This window comes from Talpa occidentalis, unplaced genomic scaffold, assembly GCF_014898055.3.
Source record: "Talpa occidentalis isolate TD23 unplaced genomic scaffold, MPIMG_talOcc4v2.1 talOcc4.7, whole genome shotgun sequence".
Lineage (NCBI taxonomy): Eukaryota > Metazoa > Chordata > Mammalia > Eulipotyphla > Talpidae > Talpa > Talpa occidentalis.
In genome coordinates, this window is record NW_023605083.1 from 108,321,080 (window position 1) to 108,349,024 (window position 27,945).

Genomic DNA, 27,945 nt, shown 5'->3' on the forward strand with positions numbered 1-27,945 from the left:
GTTGGTAACATCAGAAAGTTATTATGTCCTATGGTGCCTCCCAATACCTATTACTTCTCCAAACTCATCTCTTACTAGTCTTCCTGTAGTACTTTCCTTTCTCCCTCTCATTGGTCTCTCTGCTGTTCCTTAAATACACTAGGCTTTGTATGTATGGTCACTTGATCTGAAACAACATACCTATCTTTTCCTCCATCAGATTTTTGTCCAACTCGATGAGGTCTTCATTGATCACCCTACTTTAAATTGTCCCTCATTTCAACTGCTCTCTCTTGGGATTTGTTTTGTTTTGGTTAAAGAAATCATCCAGATTTAATATCCTATACAGTTCACTTATTTATTACAGCCATCCAAGAATGTAAGCTCTACTGGAGGAAGAAATCTGCCTTCTTTGTTCAAAACTCTATCCCCAGCATGCAAAACAGTAGGTATATACTAAATACTACAGAATAAAATTATCTGAAGTACTTATTTCTAACCAAACACATTTTTTTTTTGTCAAGTATACATCTATATAGTTGTAGATGCCAGAAACAGAAATCATACTAAATTTTTTTCCCTTCACACCTTACATTCAAATAATCTATATCACCAATTCCTACTGGTTCTAGCTCATATTTATTTGCTAGCAGTGTCTTTTTAAGGACTGAATAACTATTCTATTTTATCATCATGCCTTATGCCACAGCTTACAATCTAAAAATTAATTGTGATCATGTAACTAGAAGGCTTGAAATCAATAGTTCTTCAGTGACTTCAGAACTAAATAAAAAAAAAAACTTTAGCACAGCACTTGAGACTATTCACAATCTGATTCTTGCCAAACTCTCTAAACAAAGATAGTTAATCTACCCAAGAACTCCCCCTTCTTTGTTTACCACAAATGTCTCCTTACTTCTTTTTTTTTTTTTTAAGATTTATTTATTTATACAAGAACTGGGGTACAGGCCAGAGGCACAGGAGGGAAAGGATTCACCAGAGACAGAGCAGGGAGCAGAATAGGCAGACGGACCGAAAACACTGCTGAGGGGAGCAGCAGGTCCAACAGGAGAGGTCTGCAGCACCATGTGGGTATCTCCCTGGCCAGCCGGGAATCTAACTCACGCTGCAAGGGCTTCATGGACAGCTTCACAGCTCTGCGCTCAACCCGCTGTGCCAACGGGGAGGCCCCATCTCCTTACTTCTCAATCGCATTATGAAGACTCTTTTAAACATTGTATGTACCAATATTATTCTATGCTTATAATATTTATCATAAAACTACTGTTATGTCTAATTCACTGATAGTAGTAAATTCCATGATAAAAGTTTAATATCTGTGGAAGATTGGGTTATTAGTTCCAATTCTTCACCACTGCCTTCATTTTTTTTTTTAAGGGTACTTCCTGTAGTGTTAAATAGATTCATAATGTAATGAAACAGATCTCTAGCTGAATTTTTTAATCTATCGATTCTGAAACTTCCATTAAACAATTCCACACTTTTATCCCTCTCCAGTCCTTGGCAACCACCATTCTACTTTACTTTCTATGCATTTAACTACTTTAGATACCTCTCATAACTACAATCATTTGTCTCTGACTGGCTTATTTCACTTAACATAATATCCTTAAGGTTGATCCATGGGTATATAGCATGTAACAGAATTTCTTTTCTGTTAAAGGATGAATAATATTCCATTGCACCTTATAACACCTTTTGTGTAATCATGCATCCATCAATGGCCATTTGGGTTGCTTCCATCACTTGGCTATTATGAATAGTGCTAATATGAACATGGGTGTGTGTATAGCTCTCTCTTCAAGATCCTGCTTTCAGGACCTCCCCCGGTGGTGCAGCAGTTGAGTGCTGGGCTGCGAAGCTGCCCGCAGCCTCTGCAACGCCGGTTCCATCCCCGGCCAGGAGAGGGTCCCACATGGTGTGCAGATCTCTCCTGCCGCCCGCTGCTCCCCTCAGCAGTATACTTCAGTCCTTCTGCCTGTTCTGCTTCCCGCTCTGGCTCTGGTGAATTCTCTCACACCCTACCGCACTTCTGACTGTACCCAGTGCTTGTATAAATAAACAAACAAACAAACAAACAAACAAATAAATAAATAAATCTTTTTTTTTTAAATCCTGCTTTTAATCTTTTTATATATTCAAATTGGGATTGCTGAATGACATGTTAGATCCATTTTTAATTTTTTAAGGAATCTTCATACTGTTTTCCATTCTATAAATCTCACCAACAGTACACAAGGGTTCCAATTTCTCTGCCTTATCAACAATTTTCATTATTTGATGGCACCCATTCTAATGGGAATGAGGTGGTACCTCATTGTGGTTTTGAACAGACACTTCTCCAAAGATCTACAGATGTCCAACAGCACATTAAAAAATGTTGATCACATTTCTTATCATGGAACTATAAATCAAAACCACAATGAGATATCATCTCACACCTATGAGAATGGCTTACAACCAAAACAAGTGTTGACAAGAGTATGGAGAAAAAAAGTAGATTCATATAATGGTAAGTAGACTCTTCCAGTATGGAGGCTTCTGAAAATACTAAATATAGATTTACCATATGATTCAGCAAATCCACCCCTAATTATCCAAAGAATATTAAAACACTAATTCAAAAAGTGGAAAGGTGGGGGGAGGGAGTGAGGAAGGAAGGAAGAATGCAGTCTTGCCATTTGAGACAACATGGATGAAACTGGAGGGGGATTATGCCCAGCAAAATAAGGCAAAAGGAGAAATACCAAGAAACAAAGCAAAAGATCAGAAACAGGGCCTCCCCAGTGGCGCAGCGGTTGAGTGCTGGGTTGCAAAGCTGCCCGCAGCCTCTGCAGTGCTGGTTCGATCCCCAGCTGCTCCCCGGCCACCAGAGGAGGGTCCCACAAGGCGCGCAGACCTCTCCTGCCACCCGCTGCTCCCCTCAGCAGTGTACTTCAGTCCTTCTGCCTGCTCTGCTCCCCGCTCTGGCTCTGGTGAATTCTCTCACCCTCCCGTGCTTCTGACTGTACCCAGCATTTGTATAAATAAATAAATATATAAATATAGATAGACAGATAGACAGATAGATAGATAGATAAATAAATCTTTAAAAAAAAAAAAAGATCAGAAACAAAGAAAGAAAAATAAACCCTTGGATTCTGACTGCAGAATTGAGGTTACCAGAGTGGAGTGGGAGCAAAGGGTGAAGGCAGTCCAATGAACTGTGAAGGGTTACTGATACTTAGTGGTAGGCTTGGTATGGTTACATATTTGAAAAAATGTGAAACTGCATTCTTAAAACACGTAGTGTTGTAAATCAACAGTACCTCAATAAAAACACTTTATTTTAATTTTGAGAAAATACCAACTCAGACATTACAGAACTGGAAAAAACTGTTTCTCAACAAAGCAATGACGTGGCCCACCTACTACAATGTTGTAACACAGCTTTAAGGAAAAGACTAAATCAAAGTGTAACTCTTAACAACCTATTTAAGAGTACCGAATATAGGACCACCCTGGGGGTGCAGGTGGTTGAGAACCGAAGCTGTCCACAGCCTCTGCAGTGCGGGTTTGATACCGGCCACTCGCTGCTCCCCCTCAGCAGTATATTTCATCAGTCTGCCTGTTCTGTTCCCCGCTCTGTCTCCAGTGAATCCTCTCACCCTCCCACACATCTGGCCTACCCCAGTTCTTGTATAAAAATAAATCATTAAAAAAAAAAGAGTACCAAATATAGGGACTTCCCTGGTGGCACAGGGGTTAAATTCTTGGTGTTATCAAGCTATTGCCAGCCACTGAGGCATGAGTTTGATCCAGATCCCAGCCAGGAGCTAACCCACATGGCTCAGGAGACCTCTCCTGTCTCACCCACTGCTCCCCTCAGCAGTATATTTCAGTAGATCTGCCTGTTCTGCTCCCCACTCTGTCTCTGGTGAATCTTCTCACCGCCCCCTTCCCACACCTCTGGCCTGGACCCCAGTTCTTGTATGCATGCACGCATAAATAAATGAATAAGAATATCAAATATAATTATTGATATAAATTTAAAAATTAGGATATTTCTTAATTAACTCCCGAAACCTCCAAACATTTATTTTTCCCAAAGACAGTATCTCAAAGCAAAGAAACATAAATGCAACTAATTTCATTATTCTATTAAGGGAATACATAAATAGCCATTTCTGTGCTTTTTTTGCTAGTATCTTCTATAGACACAATTCTATAATTGTTATGGTTGAGTTATAAAGCAAATAAATACATAAAATTTCTAGATAGTATTTTTTTCCTTGACAAATGACTTATGTTTAATTTCTGAGGAAAAGTTGTCTATTATTCTCATGTATGACATAAAATAGGCAGAAATCAATTTTCAAAGGGTTTTTCTCTCTAATCAAAAAGAATATGAAAATTTAAAAGGCAAAGAGACTAAAAAAAGTTAAGAAAATTTATATTCCATTAGCTAGAATAACTATGTATTTTTTAAATCATATGCTTTTTACAGATTTTTCAGGAAAATATTCCTTTGTAATGGGACAAAGGAGAGTTTAAGGGGAACTACAAACTAAAAACACATGTCAAGGAAAATATTTATTAAGGAAGTAAATCAAGGGGGACTCCCTGGTGGTGCAAGGGGTTAAGTCTCAGCACTATGAAGCTTTCAGCAGCCACTGCGGCATGCAATCCCTGGCCAGAGAGCTAACCCACATGGAACAGCAGACCTCTCTTGTCTCACCTGCTGCTCCCCTCAGCAGTGTACTTCAGTAGATCTGCCTGCTCTGCTCCCCACGCTGTCTCTGGTGTCTCCTCTCACCCCTCCGCCCCCCACCCTCTGGACTACACACCCTTGCTCTTGTATGAATAAATGAAATAAATCTTAAAAAAAGGAAGGAAATCAAGCAAGTCTAATGTGATTAATTTTTGAGACCTTGTATGTATTCTATACAAATAATTATGAATGCTGTGTGCTTACTCAGGAATTAGCAGATTTTAAAATCTGAATTGCAAATACTCTCAAGAACATTTGCAAGTATAAGCAACAACCTAAAAACAATCTCATGTTCTTTATCTTTAAAAGACAAAGAAACTAGGAGAACTGAATTTTATCTCCTCTTTCTTACTTTTAATTGGTGAAGAAAAAAATTTAAAACTATAACTTTCAGCAATTGCATTTTATATATAAAATATTAAGTAAGGATTAAAAAGTATATTCAAAATGGATGTTTGTCATGACATAAAAAGCAAATAATGTGACTAAAATTTTTCCAATAAGAATATTACAACCTGGCCTCCCTGGTGGCGCAGAGTTAAAGTCTAAGCGCTATCAAGCCATCACCAGCCACTGTGACATGAGTTCAATCCCAGGCCAGGGAGCTGATCCATATAGTGCAGCAGACCACATGGATTCTGTCTTGTCTGCTGCTCCCGCAGCAGTGTATTTCAGTAGAACCCCCTGTTCTGCTCCCCACTCTATCTCTGGTGAATCCTCTCACTCCCATACCTCTGGCCTACACCCCAGTTCTTGTATGCATAAATAATTTTTTTTTTTTTTGAAAAAGAGACTATTACAATCTGGGAAATACCAAAATGTATATTGCTTTAATTCTTTTAAATTAATTAGGAAGTAAATATAATCTAGTATATACAAAAATCATGGCCCATAAAATGAAAACCCAATAGCTTTTGCATAGATTCACGGAATATTTGGCTATCTTAACTTCTAAATCCAAAAAAAAATTAAATCCTGCTCTTTGATGTAAAGTTATAAATTTGTCTCCACTGGGGTCTTTGTAAATACCCAACATTCCAATATGTGAGACATGATTAATCTCTCATCTCCCATTTATCTGTACTGCCCTATTTATCAGCAGTTCTCAATTCTGGTTGTCTATGATTAAAGGAAAACATCACTTCCTATATTGCTAGCATGTTTCCAATATAGTCTGATCTTAATATAAAATGGTTTAAAATAAACCAAGTTTGGGCCTCCCTAGTGGTGCAGGCAGTTGAGCACAGCGCTGTGAAGCTGTCCGCAGCCTCTGCAGTGCCTGCAGTGCCGGTTCGATCCCCGTCAGCCACGGAGCAACCCACACTGCCATGTGGGTTGACAGGCAGACCTCTCCTATCTCACCCACTGCTCCCCTCAGCAGTGTATTTCAGTCTGCCTGTTCTGTTCCCCACTCTGTCTCTGGTGAATTCTCTCACCCTCCCGGGCATCTGGCCTGTACCCCGGTTCTTGAATAGATAAATCTTTAAAATAAAATAAAATAAAATAAACCAAGTTTATGCCTGATATAAAAGGAAATATTAAACATTCTAAATATGGAATAGTATTTCTGGCAGAAAAATATTCCAGCCAAGAATACTATGGGACAAATAGAATGTTAGGTATTACTGTCATACTAAATTCAAAAACAATTTTCATTCATAGAAAGATATCATTTATAACACAACCACCTCATTAAATCTTTTTGGTATGTAGCACTTAAAAAAGGAGTTAAAACTTCATGTGTACTACAATGAGTCCTAATGTTAGTTACTATAACTACTCATGGTAGAATTGCTGCTCTCCAGGAAGTTATACGGTAACAACCAAAACAAAATGGTATTAGTGAGGCAGAATCCTACAGATGAAACCTGAACAATTTGACTTTTCTATTGTAGAAAAATTTGCAGAAATTAAACAACAGATTCTTAATTTTTAAGACAGAACATGAAAATGTTTATAGATTAAAGATAGCTGTTCTAGTAACACTTTAATAGCTGTTCTAATAACAGTTTAAACATGACATGCCATTTTGCTGGTAGGGAATTCAAGACACAAAGTTGTTAAAGGACTTGTCTTAAAATCATGGTTTACACCTTCAAGTACTCTAAACTTTTTGGATTTCTCCAATAAAAGTAATTTTTTAAGTACTTGTTTTATTATTTTCTTTCACTTTAAAAAAGATGTAGGTACAGGGAATATAGTTGGCTACAGGTTCCAAATTTGTCTCATATTTTTCATATTTTACATATTTATACTCCAGCTCCCAAATTTGCAAACTATATGAACTTGAACAACTTTAACTTCTGTGTATCAGGTTTATCACTTATAAAAATGAGAATACTAATAGCATTGTTGTAAGAACTAAATTAATACATATTAACCCCTAGTTCTGAGCACTGTCTGACAAGTTCTGCATAGGTAAAGGTTTCTCACTCCCTTTTCTACTTTGGAAAAAAATTTATTTCTCACAACTAAAACCAATAGTTCAGAAAGACAAATTTCTATGAATTTGTGTAAGAAATTTAGAGTAAAAGAAGCTTAAAAAGAGAAGAAAAAAGTCTTTCTTGGCAATTAATTTTTCTCGTAAGTGATTCTGTAAAGCATGAGAATGTTGAAAACAGACTATAGTCTTATGACTCAAGGACCACAGAGAATTTCATATTATAAAATTAAAAAGTATTATATCATCCCTTAAGATTCCAGAAAAAAGGTTATATAGCAACCCTGATGCAGACATTAACACAGACCAGCATAGATAGGTTGTAGAAAGGAAAACAAAATAGTAACTATGCCTAACATGGAAAATAGTGGGTACCTTAACATAAGGTATGCGGTTCCCTCCTACCTTTGAGATTCTGGCATAGACACAATTTAGTGTATGATTCTGAGAGTTCAGAGACCAGATGGAAGATAGACACTAACTTTTACCAAGAAACACTACACCATGCTAGGTTTGTTTTAAAGCTTCTAGAATTGTGCTGTTAACACAATAGTCAACATACACATGTGACTATCAAGCACTTGAAATGTGGCCAGTCCAAACTGAGATGCACTCTAAGTATAGAAGACATATTGGATTTCAAAGACTCAGTGTAGAACAAAATGTGAAATATCTTAATATCTTTTGTATATTTAATTACATGGTGAAATGATATTATTTTGGATACACATGGATAAATAAAATAATTATTAAAGTTAATGTCTTATTATTGAGGTAACAGTGGTTTACATATTTTTACTAAAATTAATTTTACCTAGGCTAGGTTTGTTTGTTTTTCACTTTTTTTTTTTTTTTTTTAAAAAAGATTTATTTTATTTATGCAAGAGCCAGGGTACAGGACAGTGGTGTGGGGGGTGAGAGGATTCACCAGAGACAGAGCAGGGAACAGAACAGGCAGAATGACGAAATACACTGCTGAGTGAAGCAGTGGGCAAGACAGGAGAGGTATGCTGCGCCATGTGGGTTGCTCCGAGGCCAGCGGGGATTGAACCAGCACTGCAGAGGCTGCAGACAGCTTCACAGTGCTGTGCTCAACCGCCTGTGCCACCAGGGAGGCCCTTGTTTTTCACTTTTAATGTGCCTAGAGGGGATTTAACTGACTGACGTTATATTTCTATTGGACAGTGCTACCTCAGAAGACAGGAGAGGAAATGAGTCCTTAGAAAAACCTAACAGTGATAGCTCAAGAAGTTCAGATTTTTAAAGATATTTAGACATGCAATCAATGAATGAAATTCTAAATCTATATAAAACAGCTACTAATATACCTCCAGAGAAGATGTCAATGGTGTGGTGCTTATATTTAACTAAAATGTTGGAGATACAGGTACCGTGTAAAAGTCACAGGTGTGATGAAAGATAAATACAACTATGAGCAAAATTCAAAGGATGGTCTTTCCATCCAGTGCCTTAAAAACAACAATAAATTTGACCAGCTTCTTTAGCAAAGCTCCTGAAGTATTATTTTAATAAGTGTAAAGGCTCTGGTGTAAGCACCACAATCCAAAAGAACTTTCGCAATGATGGAAATGTTTACATTACCCATCACAACAGCCACTGGTCATAGGACCACTGAAATGTAGCTTAAGCAACTCAGGAATTGAATTTTTAATTTTATTTTTTAAATTAAATGAAATTTAAACACCTACAAGTGGGCTATTCAACTACATTGAATAGCAAAGTTCTAAAACTACAATGAAAAGCATAGTTCTAAAACAGTGATTTTGCCCTGATAGTCTACTTACAACTAATTCCATACAAACTTATGGCTTTAACGCCTCTTTCTTAAATGAAATTTTCCTATTTCACCCAAAAATATCTTATTCTCTATGGCCAGGATTGTTGCCATCACTTAAAAGCCTTATTGCTAGAATCCAAAATAAGAATTCAGAATATATGGAACCAGACATTTGATTCTATCTCCTTTATGTAACATCCAGCAAAGATTTATGTATTCTAGCATATATCTACACATACATATACACACACATCATCCCATGTTGCCTCTGAAAACTGAGATTAAAGGTAACTAGTTTTTACACAGAGAAGTAAAAATCTCAAAGCAGATTTACCAAGTAAGCAATATATTTTTTCCCCCAAATGTGGCTACATCTATAGTTGAGAAAATGGGATAAAATTAAAGTATATATTAAAATCAAACATGTTCCCTATTATTTCCCTCCTATACAATCTCAACTCCTACTTAGCTAGCAGACCACCTATGCCAAAACATACTGTAAGCTACTAAAATAGTTCTCATTCCTTACCACTTTTTGTATCCTGTATACCCTTACTAAAAAGATTTAAAACTCCTACTAAATATCACAAACTTAATGCCCATCCAGTTAAATTGCTAAATAGGTTCAACTTAACCAAATACAACTTAAAGTTTTTCAAAATAATCTTATTCAAATGTACCCTGAAACATCCTAAGTTTGTGAAGTCTTTTACTCGGAGACTGTTAAAAAAAAACTACGGTAGGGGCCTCCCTGGTGGCGCAAGGGGTTAAGATGCAGCCTGTGAAGCTATCCACAGCCTCTGCAGCACATGGCGCACCATACCTCTCCTGACTTTCCCACTGCTCCCCTCAGCAGTGTACTTGGGTCAATCTGCCTGTTCTGTTCCCCACTCTGTCTCTGGTGAATCCTCTCACCCCCCACACCTCTGGCCTGTAGCCCCGCTGTTGTATGCATAAATAAAATAAATCTTTAAAAAAAAAAAAAAAAAAACTACAGTAAATCACTTGTCACTTGTGCTTACTACAGATCATTTACCTGTGCTCTCAACAGTAAATTCAGTGATTATCATCTAATCCAGCCCCCTGAAGTGTAGGAAAAAATGTTTCAGACAGACGACTGGTCATTATTTTAACTAAATATCTGAAGATCAGTAATTCTTTTAAGTTTCTTGTTAACTCGTTCAGTGGTTAATTAATAGTTGGGAATAAGAGGTTCTTTACAGCTAACCTTAGTGTACCAATAGGTTTAACTCCACTTTTTCTCTTTCTCAATCCCGGAAGGACTGTTAATCAGACATGGAAGTCCAGATTATTAGAAGATGAGAATCTATACTTAAGGAGGGAAAATAAGGAGGGAAAAAAAGGAAAAGGTCAGGAATATTACTTATCTCCTTTGTTCAAATCAGACTAGTTTAACAGTACAAATTTTCATCCTTTACAGTTTTAATTCTTTTTAAGAAAGTTCATATAAATTTAACAAAAAGTAAGCTCACCAATCAACAAGAATAGTATATATGATGCTCCTTATGGGTTAGCACCACAATGCGCTAGAAGCACATTAATTTATTAATTTAATCCGATCTTTATCTACCTTCCCATATCATTCTATTGAATTGAGTGAAAAATAGTCCAAAACGTAACTAAAAGAAGTTGAGAGACTTAACTGCTTGATTTTTTTTCCCACTTGCTTTTCTAAAGGGAGGGGAGTCAGCAGGAAGTTTCTGTGAAGAAAGATTTGAGGACTAGCATTTCTTTCTCCTGGTTAGTTTTGTATCACAACTATGCTTCAAGGGTATTCAAAAGAGCATATGCTATTTCTGGTAACACTCCATTAACAAACACAACTTTAATTTATCTTCCCTCCTAAATGGGTCAGCCGCTGGAAAAACACTAGTGCTCAATTACATGGTTAAATAACAAGTATAATCTATTGGAGTAATATAAATCTCTAATACAAATGTTGTGTTCTCAATTGATAGTCCATTTTGAGTTCCTTTCATGAAGAAAAATATACTTCCAGTACTTCATAGGGCTGTTTAAACATATTCATTTACCTCTACTATTTTTTATGAACTCCGCTCCATGTAGACAATAAAGGGCAAGGGGAAGATGAAGGGAATGGAAGTAATAGCAGCAGACAAGTGGGGGCCACGAAATGTGGGACGCTAGTAAGCAAAGGCAAAAATAGTAACTGACTTAGTAGATAAAGGCTAAGGGGAAGAAACCAAAGCACAAATTACACTGAATCCCAGAAAGGGATATACAGTATAACTAAAAATAGAAGGAATGAAAAGTTCAGATGCTTACATTAGACTCATCAATCCACTGTCTAATAGTCAGATTCTACATTACTCCAGATTAGCAGAAAGCTAAAGCCTCACTATCCAACTGGTTGAACCACAGGGATTCAGAGATACTAGATATAGCTGAAGTGATGTATTTTAAAAATGGATTAAACGAAAATCTAAATAAATACCTAAGTCTATCAAAACTACAGCCTCTTTCTCCAATAGGTTGCCTAAACATTGGTAGCCAAGTATATTCTTATTTTTTTAATGACTTATTTATTTATTTATAAAGCACTGGGTACAGTCAGAAGCGCGGGAGGGTGAGAAATTCACCAGAGCCAGAGCGGGGAACAGAACAGGCAGACTGATGAAGAAATACACTGCTGAGGAGAGCAGCAGGCACGGCAGGAGAGGTCTGCACGCCATGTGGGACCCTCGCCGCCAGCCGGGGATAGAAATGGCTCTGCAGAGGCTGCGGGCAGCCTCGCAACCCAGCGCTCAACCTCTGCGCCACCAGGGGAGGCCCAGCCAAGTATATTCTTTTTGCAGAATATTAGATTCCTTTGGAAAACTAACTTAAAAGAGGATGGAGGGGGCCTCCCGGGTGGCGCAGCGGTTGAGCGCTGGGTTGTGAAGCTGCCCGCAGCCTCTGCAGCGCCAGTTCAATCCCCGGCTGCTCCCCAGCCACCTGAGGAGTGTCCCACATGGCAGGAGGGTCTCTCCTGCCGCCCGCTGCTCCCCTCACCAGTGTACTTCAGTCCTTCTGCCTGCTCTGCTCCCTGCTCTGGCTCTGGTGAATTCTCTCACCCTCCCACGCTTCTGACTGTACCCAGAGGTTGTATAAATAAATAAATAAATCTTTAAAAAAAAAAAAAAAAAAGAGGATGGAGGGAGGCAACATAAAAATAGACAGTTGGATGACAGGCACCCAATTAAAACAGCCAGGTTTCTACTATTATAAATACAGTCTGCAACTTCATAAATTACTCACATACACAAAGCTTCTAGTCATCATTTTTAGTGCCCATAATTCTGAGAACAAAAAAGAAGGTAATTCAAACATTTACAATCTCAAAAATATTACTTCTCATGTACTCAGAAAATTTTTGATAGATGAGCAGTACCCACAAGAACAACAACAAAAAAGACACAAGCACTAAGAAATATGGATCCAACAAGACAGAAAGGCAAAGGGAATTACTAAGATGACTGCTGTAAAACAGACCTATCGAAAAACCAAATTGAGCAGAAGACCAAAGGGCTCAATTACAGTTTTAATTAATGAGAGAGGAAAAACAGAAACCAATAAGATTATATAAACTTCTTAAAGTCAGGGAGGGAAATCTGTACTTCCAATAGATAGTTTAGGAGTTAATTACCAAAAGATACAAAGACGAAGGGTCAGTAAACTTTTATTGTGATGAACCAGGACAAATTTTAGGCTAAATATTTATGACTTTGTGGGTCATCTGTTTTAGTCACAATTATTCAACTCTGCCATAGTGCAAAAGCAGTAATGAAATAATATAATTGCGTTATTATAGTAATAATATAAATTAATGAGCATAGCTGTGTTACAATAAAATTTTATTTACAAAAACAAGTAATGGATTATATTTGCCCTGTGGGATAGCAGTTTACCAACTCCTGACATAGATAATCAAGTCAAAAGACTTGACATTAGTGAAAACAAAAAGATGGAATATAATCTTAGCATACTATATAGTTCAGTCATAAGTAATATTTACATAACCATAATATAGATACTATTTTTACCAAACCTTACAACTGTATTGGCAAGATAAGGAAAAGGAAGAGAGTGTACATAAGTACGCCGAAGTTCAAGTGGTAGGGACAGGAGTGGGGTGAGTATGATAGTTAAACCCTAAACAGAGAAATCAATATATTAATCCTGAATAAATGAAAACTCAAGAATAAACATGTTATTTGCTTCTGAAATTTTAAATTGGTAAATTAAAAGAAAGCTAAAAAATTTAAAAAGAATAGCCTCTGCAGAGCCACTTAGTAACTGGGGCTCAAGACTGAAACTTTTCTTTTTAAGTCTTCATAATTTGTTTGGCTTTTTAAAATTACTTCAAAGTATATGGTGCTAAATGCCTACCTGATATCTACTTCCCCTTCTTCTAATTGCCTGCTAATAGCTACTCTATATTTCTTCTGAGAGGCTTTATTTTTTTCAGGATGGAAATATTCCCACATTTTAAAAAAATGTTTGTCATAGTCCAGCCAATTCTGTATCAGCTAAAATTTCCAAAAAAAGAACCTACTTTCTGATTCAAGGGTTATCTTTTCTGACTTCCTCCCTTCTTTCCTCTTCCTGGCTGGAATACACTGTAAGTGGAGTCTGGATGTGCAACACCCACTGGGATCATGAGGATGAAAATCAATGGCTAACAATGACCAAGCAGAAAACTTCAGGGTCCTAAGTCCTTTCTAACATTTTTAAACAGGTGCACCAACAATGAGCTATCTACCTCCAGGCTCCTTGTATTGAGAAAAATCAACTGATAGCTAAGCCAGATAGGTTTTCTGCCATTTGCCAATTGGAAACATTCTTAACTTGCACAATTATTTGACAATACTTAGAAAAAGTGTATTTTAATTTTCAAAGAAGAAAAAAATGAAAGTCTTGACTTCTTCAGGCTTATATATCCATTCTACTGAAACTAAAAAGGGAAGTATGAAAAAATTCCAGGTGCATGTATGATATAATAGGGGACATCTCAAGAATGATTACAATCACAACCATATGTTTATTCATATCATCACATCTTTTACAGAAACTAAATTTCCTTCATTTTCTCTTCTCCCACATCCCATCTTACTCCCCGCTGTTTCCTCTCTCTCTAAGCCTCACATACTCAACAACAGTGGGTGGCAGGCACCCATTAAAATAGCCAGACCCTGACCAACCACCCTGGGACCAATACCTGGAACTGAACCTCCTAACATTTTGGAGCTTGTGCTAAAGCTCATTCATACCCGCACAGGAAAAGAAGGTATCTTCAAGCCTTCTGTGGCCCAACCTGCAACTACTCTATAAACTGGAGTCAGAAATCTGCTCAATTCAAAGTTTAAGAAAATTATACACTCTTTTTGAGTAAATATGTCTTACATGGAAAAAACAAGTTTAAAGCAAAGTGAAAGATGTGGTTATAAAAAAAGGTTAAACTCATCTCAAAAACACAATTACAGACCACTATCTTTAAGAAGTATTAATATTACTTAATTTTAATATCGAGAGAACAATAATTATATTTATGCTAACACTAAAAAAAATATGTCCATGCTAAGTCTCTACTTTCAGCCCACAAGTTTTCTACCATCCCAGGTCTAAACTGAGGCCAGTGTATTGACATAGCCTATTCCCACTGCAAGAAAATCTTAAAAGGAAAGGTTGAAGTGGTTAAAAAACCAAATACATACTGTACTTTGTGAAAGTTAATCTCCTGAGTATGTCGGTAAGCTTGTTTTACTCCACATCTTCTGTAAAATCACAAAAAATAACAAATCTAAAGAGAAATATCAAGAAAGTGCTTAGTTTACCTTTTATTTATAGGTTTCTCATCTTTTTCATAAGGCTTTACAAACCACTTGCCAATTCGTACAAAGTTCCGGTTCATTAAACACCGTTCCAACAGATTGTGAACTGCTTTGAAAAGCAGGGTACGGCATTCATAGGAAAGTCCATTCTCCCACACTCCATCTTCCTCTTCTACAAAAGAAATTAAAGAAACAAATAGTAAAGTTGTGACACCAAATTTACTCAGTGCCAAGTAAAAGTATTACAGGCGAAACTCTAAATTCACAAACCCTAAATTTCACCTCAGAATACTGAGCTACAATCGTTTCAATATATGTCTAGACATTAAATCAAAGATCTAAGTGCTATGTAGTCTATTAAATTACCGAGAAATTATTTTTACACCTATTAGAAAGCAATGAGAAGTTGCAAATCTATCAATTTGGATGCTGTATCAACAAAAAGGACATTTGTATAATCTGGGAAATATTATACACACTCTTTACCTAAGATGTCAAATTCTAAGATGGCTCACTTGTTATTTTGTCCTAATTCCTCTAGTTATTCAGCCTGCCAAAAAAATATCCAGTTAATAATTAAACTCAAAACATTTTATGTCCATCAGCATTCTAATCCACAACTCAACTATAAAAATAAGTGATGAATAAAAAAGAAGCTTTTGGCACAGAGCCTAACAAGCAATGCATTATCAGCCACCTTAGGTCTCATTTCAAACAAATGATTCCCATGATTACTATTCAGTATAGGATACTCTACTTGGGGGAGCAATATACAAAAATTAAAGACTTTAATTTTAAATGGCACTTCTAATATAAAGTTATAGCCATCTTCACTAACTATACAGCCTCAATTTTGCCAATGAATGTTTTAACTAATTCAAGTTAACTTAAGCAAAAAAAAAAAAAAAGTCGTTTTGAAATACATATAGCTGTATTTCAGGAAAAAACCTTCATATTCCATTTCATATTGTATAAAAAGCATCCAATGAATCATGCAACATATAATGACAGATATTACTTTAGCATTTTAACTTTTATGATAACATTTTAAATTGCTATGTCAAAAACATCCTTAGGTCTATGACTTTATAAACATTTCATTAATATAGGCCATCTTTCAATTTAAGCAAAACTAAATGACTAAATACCAAAACCCCTAAGAGTACCAAAAAGGTACACACAATACTGATAGAAAAATAATAACACTTTTGAAAAAAGCAGAGTAATATATTAAGAGTAAAACATGGTTTATATTAGTAACATATAACAAATAGGTCAGAATAAACATAATGAAACAGAATAAACCAAATAAAAATGACCGCACCAGAAATGTATGGCACCACAAATGTTAATGCTGACTCTACTGTTTTTAAAGTGTTTCCTAGATTATAGTCAAGTCTTTAAAATCAACTATTTTGAAATGATAAAACCTGATTTAAGAATTTTACTTCGGAGCCTCCCTGTTGGCAGAGGGGTTAAGTGTCAGCACTATGAAGCTATCTGCAGCCACTGCAGCACCAGTTTGATCCCAAGCCAGGGAGCTAACCCACAGGGCACAGCCGACCTCTCCTATCGCCTATCTCACCCGCTGCTCCCTTAGCAGTGTATTTCAGTTAATCCGCCTGTTCTGTTCCCCACTTAGTCTCTGATGAATCCTCTCCTCCCGCCCACACACACTTCTGGCCTGTACCCCAGTTCTTGTATGCATAAGTAAATCTTTTATAAAAAGGGAAAAAAAAAAACAGAATTTTACCTCAAATTATGTGACTTATGATCACTAAAAACATAGATGTTCTTAATTCCAAGAGAATTATGCTGGGACTATCTCCCAATTTTCATTCCTTTATAATCTACATAGCAAACTTTTAAAACTTGTCTTTTATTGCAAATATCCTTACTGTCTAAAAAGCACAATAATTTTAAAATTTGTCTTACACAAGCAGCCTTTACCAAAATCCTTTTTTAACTACTTCTAAGTTTTAAAGCAGCAAAATCCAAGACAATTACCATCATATATCAAAGTTGTATAGTCACTATAAATTTCAAATACCAGAAAAAGATTCACTTGAGACTGAATTTTCCTACTGCACAAAAAGAATAATTTTTAAAAAGAATATGAAAAATAACTTACGTTATTATTTATGTAAAATTTCACCTAAAATTCTGAAATATTCATGGTTTTATTTTAAAATCTATTTCAACCAAACCTGTAGTTAACTGTAGTGAATATTTAGTATAGATGAATCCTCTCACCCCCTGCGCCTCTGGCCTGCACCCCAATTCTTGTATGCATAAATAAATCTTTCAAAAAAAAAACAACGGTATTTTCAAGCATTTCTCCCTTACTACTCTAAAATTTGCCCAGACCTCCCCAGTGGCGCAGTGGTTGAACGCTGGGTTGTGAAGCTGCCCGCAGCCTCGGCGGCGCCGGTTCGATCCCCGGCTGCTCCCCAGCCACCAGAGGAGGGTCCCACATGGCGCGCAGACCTCTCCTGCCGCCCGCTGCTCCCCTCAAAGTGTACTTCGGTCCTTCTGCCTGCTCTGCTCCCCGCTCTGGCTCTGGTGGATTCTCTCACCCTCCCACGCTTCTGACTGTACCCAGTGCATGTATAAACAAACAAACAAATAAATAAATAAATAAAACATGCCTCTATTAAAAAAAAAAAAAATTGGAAATAAAAAAAAAATAAAAAAAAATAAAATTTGCCCAGAGACATCCAGGTGAATTAATGGATTCAAGTGGTTTCATTATACCCTCAAATGCCCATAACTCTCATTAATGCTAAACGGGAGTTATACATAAAACAAAAAAGAACAGACCACCTGTTAGGGTTTTCTAAAGCCAACAAATCTGTACATCTTCAGCTATACAGCTGGTAACTAAGCAACCATTACACTCAAGTAATATAACTTGATTTTTCACTGCTAAGGAAATTCCGAAAATAAGTCCTCAACACTCAATGAAAAGGCTGAATTTTTTTTTTTAGGAGGGGGGGTAGGGGGAGAATGTCTCCTAGAAACAAGAAACCTACAGAGCCAAGCTTTTAATATCTTGATATTATAATAACCATAATAAAAGTAATTCACTACACATTGTATTTAGATATGAAATAATACAGTCAAGCACATAGTTGATATACACCTTTTACACTAATTAAAACGAGTCCCTGAATCTCAACACCAGCATAATGGGAAGGGAAAGGAGAAGGGAACACATGGCAAATCTTTATCTAGCTCTTTTGAACTTAATCAACCATAGCCTAATGGAAAAAGTCTGCTTAATGCATTTAAGTAAATGTTTTCCTCCTCTTGTATCTGTATCCCCAGAGAAAGTAGTTTCAACTCTGTTTTTAGTACTTTTCCATTACTATTTGCACTAGAACTCAATCATTAAACTTGAAATATTTTAAAAATATTTCTTTGAAAATAAATGTAAAAATTTAAATGCAAATCTGACTACCATAAAAAAGTTTGTTTGAGAACACAGGTTGTAGTCATGCCAAAGTATATGACAGGTAACCAAGTTGAGTCTCCATCATTATGAAAAGGATCAAAAACAAAAAAACTGATACACCTACGTACTTGCACTAACACTTTCCTCAAAACTGACATCTAACTATCTCCACATGTTGTCAGTAAAAAAAAAAAAAAAGGAATCTTTATTCCTAAATACTTCAGCAAAGCTATTAAGATGCAACATACACTAATGAAGGACAAATGGGTCAAAAATTATGGTAGAAAATATCACATAATTCCAATGGGGAGGGGGTTGAGAAATGTTTAAATGTCTAGCTCAGTACTGTCTTGAACAATAATTATCCATTCGTAAGACATTAATTTAACAAGTATTACTGAGTCTTGAGTTGGCAGTATCATTGATCTATGGCAAAATCTGAAGACCTCTGGTTTAAAAACCACCTCCAAATCTTCGAAGATCTAAAAGATACACTTTTCTTGCTCAAAACAAGTAATTATGGAACAGAAGATAAAAAAGAATTAACTCTGTACAGGCTACCTGAGGCAAAAAACATTATTTTTTTTTGACTGACACTAGATTCCTATACTTGTCTGTTTTTTATCTGTCAATCCTACTAAAATGACAACTTAACATTAAATTCCAGTATTCAGTACTATGATGAAATTCTGATATAATAAGAGCATTTGGACATGTTGCTAAAATCCCATATATAAAGACCCCAGTGGCCAGAAAAAAGTAATTTTTTTGCCCTGTTTTATTAGTTCTCAAGATACCAGTTTTCTGAAAGAATCTCATCACATTTTGGCTTACTATGATATTTTTAAGACACAAAGCTTGGGAGAGGGAGTAATTTTTGTTTTTGTTTTAAGGGAAAGACTAATAGCCAATGACCACCGTCATAAAGTCTGAAAAGGTTAACACAGAGAATAAAAACACAAACTCTTCTCCTTCAAGGGCATACTGATAATGAAGCAATTTTGCTTTGAAGCAAACTAACAGTACACCTGAAGAACCAATAGGTGCCAGCCACAGTAGACTTCTGACTAGAGACATAAGCTAAAATATTTCCACCACCAATTTTACACTTCTATCCCACAACCACTGAATGAGGTCAACTACAAAGTATAAATTACAGAGATAAATAAAATTTAAAAGATTGTAATCAGAAGTTTGATTCCCCAATTCCTTTTCTGTCAAAACATACTGATGACTATTCAAATATCCATTCTCTTTGAGAGCAGAACAAAAGGTATTTTTTTTAAGTGTTTTACTCTGAGATTCAAGGGATATTCTGAACAAATTATCTTTCTGGAATGACAGGTCAATATTATTAACACAAATTCTGACCCAAAAATATCAGATCTTTGCAAATTACTGAACAGTACTGATTTCTGCTATAAAATCAGTAACTGAAGGTTTAAAGTACATACCAAATCAGATGTGATTTGCTGTAACTGATTTTTGCCAATCAGCAATGAAATGAGTTTACATTCCATTTCTATACATCAGCTAAACTTGAAAAGATAGTCCAAACAACACAGGCTAAGTGATATGAGAGACAGGCAGAAATTTTAAATGCACTATGCAACCTGATCTGATTTTTCAGAACTCTAAGATCATGGAAATCTGAGAAAATGTCAGTGTAGAATAGCCTAAAGAGATATGACAACTAAATGTAATGTGGTATCTATCCTGGATGAGATCATAGATAAGACAGAGAACAGCTATTAGGGAAAAATAAAGGAAATCCAAATGAAGTCTGGATTTTAGCTAATACTAACATCAATATTAGCTCATCAGCTGTGAAAATGTACCATTCTAATTAAAAAAAAAAGGGACGTTACACAGAACTCTTCTGTAATATCTTTGCAACTCATACATCAAACTAAAACTTTTAAAACTAGAAAGTTTATTTATAAAAATACACTATGGATAACACAAGAGATGAGGAGTTAAGCAAAGGCAAGCCTGTACTTTTATTATTGAATATTTAAGCTGATAAAGCTGAGGTTTAAATCTCTGCAAAAAGGAATGCCTCCTCCATTCCTCCATTAAGAAAGGCAATATTATCACCACAATCACAAACATTTCAGTAACAAAATGTGGTAGGTACTAAACCAAACAAGGACATCGCTTGTGAAGAACAGGCTCAAGCTAAATTAATCAACATTTTAGTTACCACCTGAGTCCTTCCGGGTTACCCTTTCCTCACTGCTACACCTCCACTTGGAACTCAGGATTGCCTCCTGCAGCTGATGCCACCCCTACTGTCCAGCTGCTCTCTTCTCAGGGGAGCTTAAAAGAAGGGAATAGAGAGCCACAGATGGGAAGAAATGAAAAAGGGGTTAGCTCGAGAGGCAGAAGCAGACTAATTACCCCAAAAGGGAGGCAGACGGTGTCCCTGGAGCAAAGAGAAGGGCGAGACAAATATACTCCATCTGAAAAGACCTTATTATTCCTTAAGATGTCCGATTTAAGTAACAACATTCTAAAGTAAATGACAGGTTTAAAAAAAAAAGCTAAAATAATATGTAAATACCACTGACTACACAAACTAAGACAGTACAGGACAGGTTTTGGAACAGTAAATACATACTACTCCTAATTATATTACAGTTTACTATTTTAATCACTTACAATTTGATATATCTTAAAAAGCTATTTACCATTCATTGACATTCAGCGACATTCAGCATAACATGACAATTAAAACCTAATTTGCCAAATCTACTTTCATTCACCTCAACAGCAATATTTTAAAGAAGTATGACCTTTTCCAATGCTAAAAAAAAGCAAAACTAGAAAAAAAACTTTTAAAACCATAACCCAGTTTCAGAAGAAAACCTATCTAAGTCATAACATGAAACCCCAGAAGAAAAAAATCCACAATAATGGTATAAGACTTTCAATTGCCAAAACAGTAGTTCTCTTATGGCAAAACTAATATTATGTATGTATTAAAATTATCTTTAATTCCATAAAATTTATCTCATAGAACTTAGGGGAGGGGGCAACAATCTGTTCAGATGCTCTGCTAACCATATTTCATAGACTAAAACCCCCAAGTGAGCATTACGGTTTATCAACAATACAGTATATCTATAGTATAGAGATAATTAACTATCTTCAAACATCTTTCTAAGATGGTTTTTACAACCACTTAAAATAATTCAAGCATCCCCAAGTCGATGAAAGCAAAAGGAAGCTGGCAAGCTAAGTTTTCAGCATGAAAACTAGAAAACTGATGCCATGAGGTAATTTATATGCCAACATATGAACATATAACATATACACACACACACACACACACACACACACACACACACAAGCACATCACTTTGTATATTTAGAACTACATTACACAGAACTAAGGGCTAGATTATCCAGCAAGGAGAGAAAAGCTGGAAAACATTTATCATAAGAACTGTACCACTCTCCCCAAAAATAATAATTAACGTGAAAGATTTTGTTCATTAGAGGGTAAAAAGCAACTATCAAAAGAAATTAATGTAACATACGTAATGCAGGCATTACTGTACAAACACTGGTCTTGTATAAATGCTGGTTTTACTAAATGCTTATCTGAGATAATCACCTGGATTACATTACATCCCAAAATAAAATAGTTCCTACCGGTCAGAGTGACAAAAATACAAACTTGAGAGTACTTAATTCCAAGTAGGAACCCCTTTTTATTTATCCAAAAATCCCAATTGTAGCTGTCAAGAATTATTATCAAACATGTTGCTCAAATCTTTGGAACCCTTTAGCAAGCAACTACTCATTTATATTTTATAATCAAAGATTCTGTTGACATTAACTCTTCTATTCTAAAGTAAACACAAGCTTCAGTAATTACATGAAGAGCTATAGTTTCCCTTTCTAAAATAATATTCAATCCTAAAAGTCAAAGAAATAAGATGAAAGGAATCTGATTTGCTCACGACGACAAAATTATTTCTGGGTAACTTTTTAGATTATGATTCCATGTCCTATAAAAGCTAAACAAATTGTCATTCTTCTAATTCTAAAGAATCTTAGATGGAACAGTATCTAAAAGAATCACTTTCCAAGAATAACAAAATTAACATATGCCCTCATATGTTAGTAGATACGGTTTTACCTGTGGTTAATAAAAACCACAAATAACAATAACAAAATAACTATATGCCTTGAAAAAACATAGGCAAAAGTTACAATACAACATTTCTAGGTACTCCCATAACTGTCTGCATATTCATACAGAAGAAAGCAATAACAAAATTGATTCAAAGGTGAGTTAACCTGGCTTCAAAAATATTACATGACTTTATTAGGAACTTTATGTTCCCAATTTCATTTTTCTTATGTAAATATAACATGCCTTCCTTGAGCTCTGTCTCTAAGTTCATGAGGAAGCTGTGTAGTGGGGTAATAAAATTATTTAAGGCTTTGAAAGCCTGCCATAATATGGATAATTTAATTAAAATAAAATAAACATAGCAAAATAATAAAGGAAGCTGAATTTTTATCTGGTTTCATACCTGTCTTCCGCCCCGCCCCCCCCCCAAAATCCTGATTTATAATAAAATGATTTTTAGGAAACGTATACAACATTGCATAGCAATACGTAGAAATAAGTTGTTTTCACCTGATAAGTCATGGTGAATAAGGTCAGCAAAATTGGGGTCTTCACCCCACCAAAATATCCATAATTCTCTTCTTCCAGGTCTTTGATCTCGCCGCCAAACACCAAGTACATCTGCCTTAAGGCAGCGACTAAAACTGCTCAAAATGGGGTCTTCCTCTGTCACCGGAAACAGAATAGGGGCAGAAGTTGGGCCTTGCCATACGTATCTTTTCCATTTAATTCCTGTCAAGTCAGCCTGGAAAAAAAAGCAAAATTTTTTTCTTTTATTACAGCACACTCCACGTCAAATTACTCATAAACATCTCTCATCTCATTAAAACACATCACAATTTTCCAATATATACTTAAGATACTAAAAGCAAATTGAACAAAAAATTGGTTAATGTGATAACAACCAAAATTTTAAGGGAAAAAAAAAAACAAACAGCTGAAAAATGAACCCTGACATTACTGAACAGCAAGCGAATAAGCATGTCCCAGCAGAAATAAATGAAATGTAATGTGCATTAAGCATACATATGCAAATACTGCACGTTGAGTAAACATTTCTTCTCCTAAATTCTATTCTAACTGCTCATATTTGTTCCCTGGTGTCAAACGTAGACTGCAAAAATTTGTTTCTAAAAAACTCCTCATTCCATGTTTATGGAAGTCATGACTAATGAAAAGAAACCTGAACGGTAACTGAAGAAATTCCTAATTCTTCACATATCCCTTTCAGGAAAAGCCCAACTGGTGCTCACAAAGAACTGTCAGATTTGTGCTAGTATATCTTCGTAGAACCTGATCCTAAAAGTACAAAAAACAAACTGAGTGGAAAGATAGAAAGGGAAAACCTGTTGTGTATCTTATTACATCTGAAGAGATGTTGATTAATGGACATTGTATAAGAAAACATTTTAGGGAAAAAGGGCATTAAAGATCTCAATTTAGCATCAGGAAAGACAACTCGACAGAGAGAAGTCAGTAATTCTTTCATCTTACTTAAAGGTGCAATGCACAAGGAGCCAAAAATGAAACTGCTGATACATGACTGGCAGTTTACACTTGCCAACTAGTTGTGCTCCGCCCACTCAATTCACTTACCTATCACACACTCTCTTAATAATTTTCAGACAGGGAAAACGAAAAAAGAAAGTCATCCAAACTTTAAATCACTGAAGTTAAGCTACTGTCCAATTCAGGGCTAAACACTTGCAACAGTTGGTACTTTTGAAGATCTTAACTGTGAGTGTTCCCAGTCTGGGCCAACCTACACAATTGTCATTCCTACATCCAGCTTCCCCAGACTTTTCATTTCAATAAAACAAGGAACAGCCTGCTCAAAACATTCTAAAAACGCAAGCAAAACAGACAAATATAGAAACGTTTAGTGCAAAACCATAGCACCTCCTCCATTAGCTCCCTCCACTCTCTCACAAACATAACGTTCTAATAAAAGCAAGATGGCTAGAATTGTCAAAATGGCAAACTGTCTTCAAAGTTTAAAGAGAAAACATACGAAATGGCATCTCCTTGTTTTTACTGAGGTCTTAAGTCACCCAAGGAAGAAACGAACCCTCCTTAGTCAGACTCCAGTTAAAAACAAACAAACAAACAACAAAACAAAACAAAACAAAAAAAAAACCAACGTGAAACTAAGAGAGGTTTTCAGCGCATAACTTCTGGCGTCCTGTTTAATGGGGAAAATCAAATTACCAGAGAGAGCATAAAGGCAGTGGGAGAGTAACAGTGAGCAGGAATACAGGGTCGGTAAGAAGAAAAGCAACAGCTCAGCAAAGAACGAGCTGTTATCTGGCAGGACACTAAGTTGAAGACAAGACTACGGAGAGGAGAAAAAAAGAGTGAGAACAAGACCAGAAAAAAAAAAAAAATCCAACACTCCTAACACAGCGCCCAGGACGGCGGGCGAACGCCGCCGCCGCGGGGCTGGAGCGGAGCTTCGCGGCGGCTGCGGCTCCGGCCGGGCCTAGCCCGGGACTCCGGCATCTGGATCAGACCCGGACCCCCTCCCCCACGGCCCAAGGGCGCACCTCGCAGCCCCCTCCCCCACCGCCGCTCGCCGCGGCCCCCGCCCGCCGCCCGACACTCACCAGACAGAAGAGGTTACAGTGACAATCTTCCAGGCTGGCCCCGTTCGGCACGAAGGAGGAACTCATCGTCCCTCACAGCAGCCGCCGCCGGCGCCACAACCCACCATCCGCCATTACCGCCGCCTCCGACCAGAGAGAGAAACACAGACACCGGGGAGGGCGGGGGGGTGGTGGTTGGGGGGGCGGTGGAAGAGGAGGCCGCCGGGCCGCCCGCCCTCCCCACCTACCCCCCGGGGCCGCAGGCCGCCCCCGCCGCCCGGCCGGCACCCAGCCGCCCGGGGCCGAGGGCCGAGGCGGGAGGGCCGCGCCGCGCTCGCCCCGCGGGCCGGGCTGCGGCCGCCGCGGTGCCCGCGGACGCGCGTCCCTCTCTGGGGGACAGGCGGGATGAGCGCTCCTTCCACAAGAAAAATAATAAATTACACAATAAATAATTAAAATCGAGTCCGAGGCGCTAGAGTCCAGGCCCGGGAGGGGTCTCCCGAGCGGGGAGGCGCCCGCAGAGGGGCGGGAAGGACGAGGACCGGGAGCGCAGCCCAGGCCCCCTGCCCGGCAGCCGCGATGTCCTTAAGCCCCGAGTCTCCTCAGCCGCGGAGGTGGCGACGGCGTCTGCGGGCTCAGACCATTCTCTGGCTGTGTCTTCGTGTCGTCCCCGGGCCGAGCCGGCCTCAAGTCTGCGCTCCTGCGGCCTCACCGCCCGGACGCCGTAGTCTCCCCCATTTTGTGGGCCCAGCGGGCGGTGTTTTTCCCCCTTTAATCCGAATTCACGGGTTTTCCCTTCGCTTTAATGGCGGCCACAGGGACCAGCTCGCCCTCTCTGCTCGCCCATTGGCCGCCTGGAGGTCACGTGGGCCGGGCTCCGTGGGGAGGGGGAGAGAGAAGGGAGTGAGGGAGAGCCGGGAAGCTTTCCGCGGAGGTGGTGAGCCCGGGGGACGGGGCTGCCAGCTGGTGGCTACTAAGCGAGCGCCATCTGCTGGGTGCCCCGGCCAGTGTAAAATGACCCGGGGCCTGGCCCTATGTCTCTCCTAGCCGGAACAGTTCACTCCACCGCAGGGTTCACATCACAAATCTGAGAATTTCGTGGAAATCAGTTTGCATTCTTTGGAAGAGAAAGTGTCGCAAATATTCCAAGGCATCATTATTCCACGATGCCGCTGAGGTGCAACGCAAACCCCTAGGCTTGGGAGTCAGATGATCTGATCAGCCACTTAAAAGTTGTGACTTTAAGAAACATAAATTAAACCATATAACTTTGGGATTAATAGTCTGGGAAAAGCGCCTCCCTGCTTTGGGTTCGAACCCTGAGCGAGTGATTGGCCTCTTTGTGTCTCCGTTTCTTCAACTGTAAAATGCGGAAAACATACCCCCTGCCTAATAGGCTTGCTGTTACAATGACGTTAACACAAGTAAAGCGAGGAGCGCAGTGTCCCGCAAAGATGAGCATGAAGAGTTATCTATCACTGTGGTCATCCTTACCTCATTCCGGTATTGTGAGGAGTAAGTGAACCAGTGTATGTAAAGTGCCCACGGAATGGAACCTCCCTGGGAACCAGAAGATGTGTTTTTGTTTATTGCTGTATCTCTAGTGACTAAAAAGGGTGCCTAGCGCACAGCAGGTGTTTGGTATTGTAAATTTGCAAGTGAATAAATGGTAAGAAACAGGACCGGGTTCAAATATTTTCCCTGAGAGTTTTAGAGTAATGGGGGAAGGGGCCACAAAAGAGAGGTGAGGAAGGGGAGACTGAGTAATGATGATATAGATGATTCAGAAATTGGGTACATAAGTGAGTTAGGATTTACCATACATAGATGCATGCTTCTGTAAAATAAGTGGTGGACTCTTCTACATCACTTCTTCAGCCATGGACTATAAAGCATTCCTCATGCACCCATTTGTTCATCTATGATGGTTAAGAACTCAGATTGTGAAGCAAAAAGCCTGCAGGAGAAATTCTGCCACTACTAGTTGATTTGAGATTAAAGTTGGCTTTCAATCAAATTAATTTCTCTTACACTCAGTTTTCTCATTGTAAAATGGGGACAATAAAAGTACTTTTCTCCTAAAGTGTCTGGTGGATGAAACAATGTAGATATGGCTCTTGCCATGGCGCTTACTAAATGATAGCTCTTAATAGACTTTTTTTTTTTTTTTAAATAGAGGCATGTTTTATTTATTTATTTATTTGTTTGTTTGTTCGTTTTGTTTATACATGCACTGGGTACAGTCAGAAGCGAGGGAGGGCGAGAGAATTCACCAGAGCCAGAGTGGGGAGCAGAGCAGGCAGAGGGACCGAAGTACACTGCTGAGGGGAGCAGCGGGCGGCAGGAGAGGTCTGCGCGCCATGTGGGACCCTCCTCCTGTGGCCGGGGAGCAGCCGGGGATTGAACCGGTGCCGCAGAGGCCGCGGGCAGCTTCGCAACCCAGCGCTCAACCGCTGCGCCACCGGGAGGCCCTTAATAGACTTTTAAAGATCACTATGGAGCTCCTGCATGCTCAGCAGAGTGTGTTCCGGTCTATGTTAGGCCTGGGATACAAATATGAATAAGATACCTGCCTGAGGTATCTTATTCTCAGAATTCCTGAAAGAGAGGCAATAAAGGAAACATTTCCCACAGAATAAGATAAAATACAATTTAGGTAAACTGCTTGACTAAGGTATGTATCAACTACGTCACAATAGAGCAAAACAGGAGCGACAAAGTCAGAGACAATGTCTTCAAGTAAGTGGCATTTGAAATTAGATTTGAAGGATAAAATGAATTCTTATAAAGCCTTTTGAAGCAGTTAAATCTCATTAAACCTAATTCAAATCCAAAGGCCACATATCAAAGTCAATTATACAACCAGGACTAATTCAATCCAGGGTCTCAAATCAACTAAGGTTCACATTTCTGAATCCCAGCACT

At 38.0% G+C, this 27,945-nt stretch overlaps 1 protein-coding gene across 1 annotated transcript in view; it reads right to left on the reverse strand.

Moving 5' to 3' along the window:
- MED13 (mediator complex subunit 13) overlaps positions 1-25,215 on the reverse strand; it is a 100,092-nt gene extending 74,877 nt beyond the window's left edge. Inside the window, exons 1-3 of the mRNA XM_037494346.2 lie at positions 25,042-25,215; positions 22,949-23,183; positions 14,844-15,012 (exon numbers count right to left, since the gene is read on the reverse strand). Of these exons, the coding sequence (XP_037350243.1) occupies positions 14,844-15,012; positions 22,949-23,183; positions 25,042-25,107 (470 nt within the window). The 5' untranslated portion in view covers positions 25,108-25,215. The remainder of the gene's footprint in view (positions 1-14,843; positions 15,013-22,948; positions 23,184-25,041) is intronic.
- Between the last annotated feature and the right edge of the window lie 2,730 nt (positions 25,216-27,945).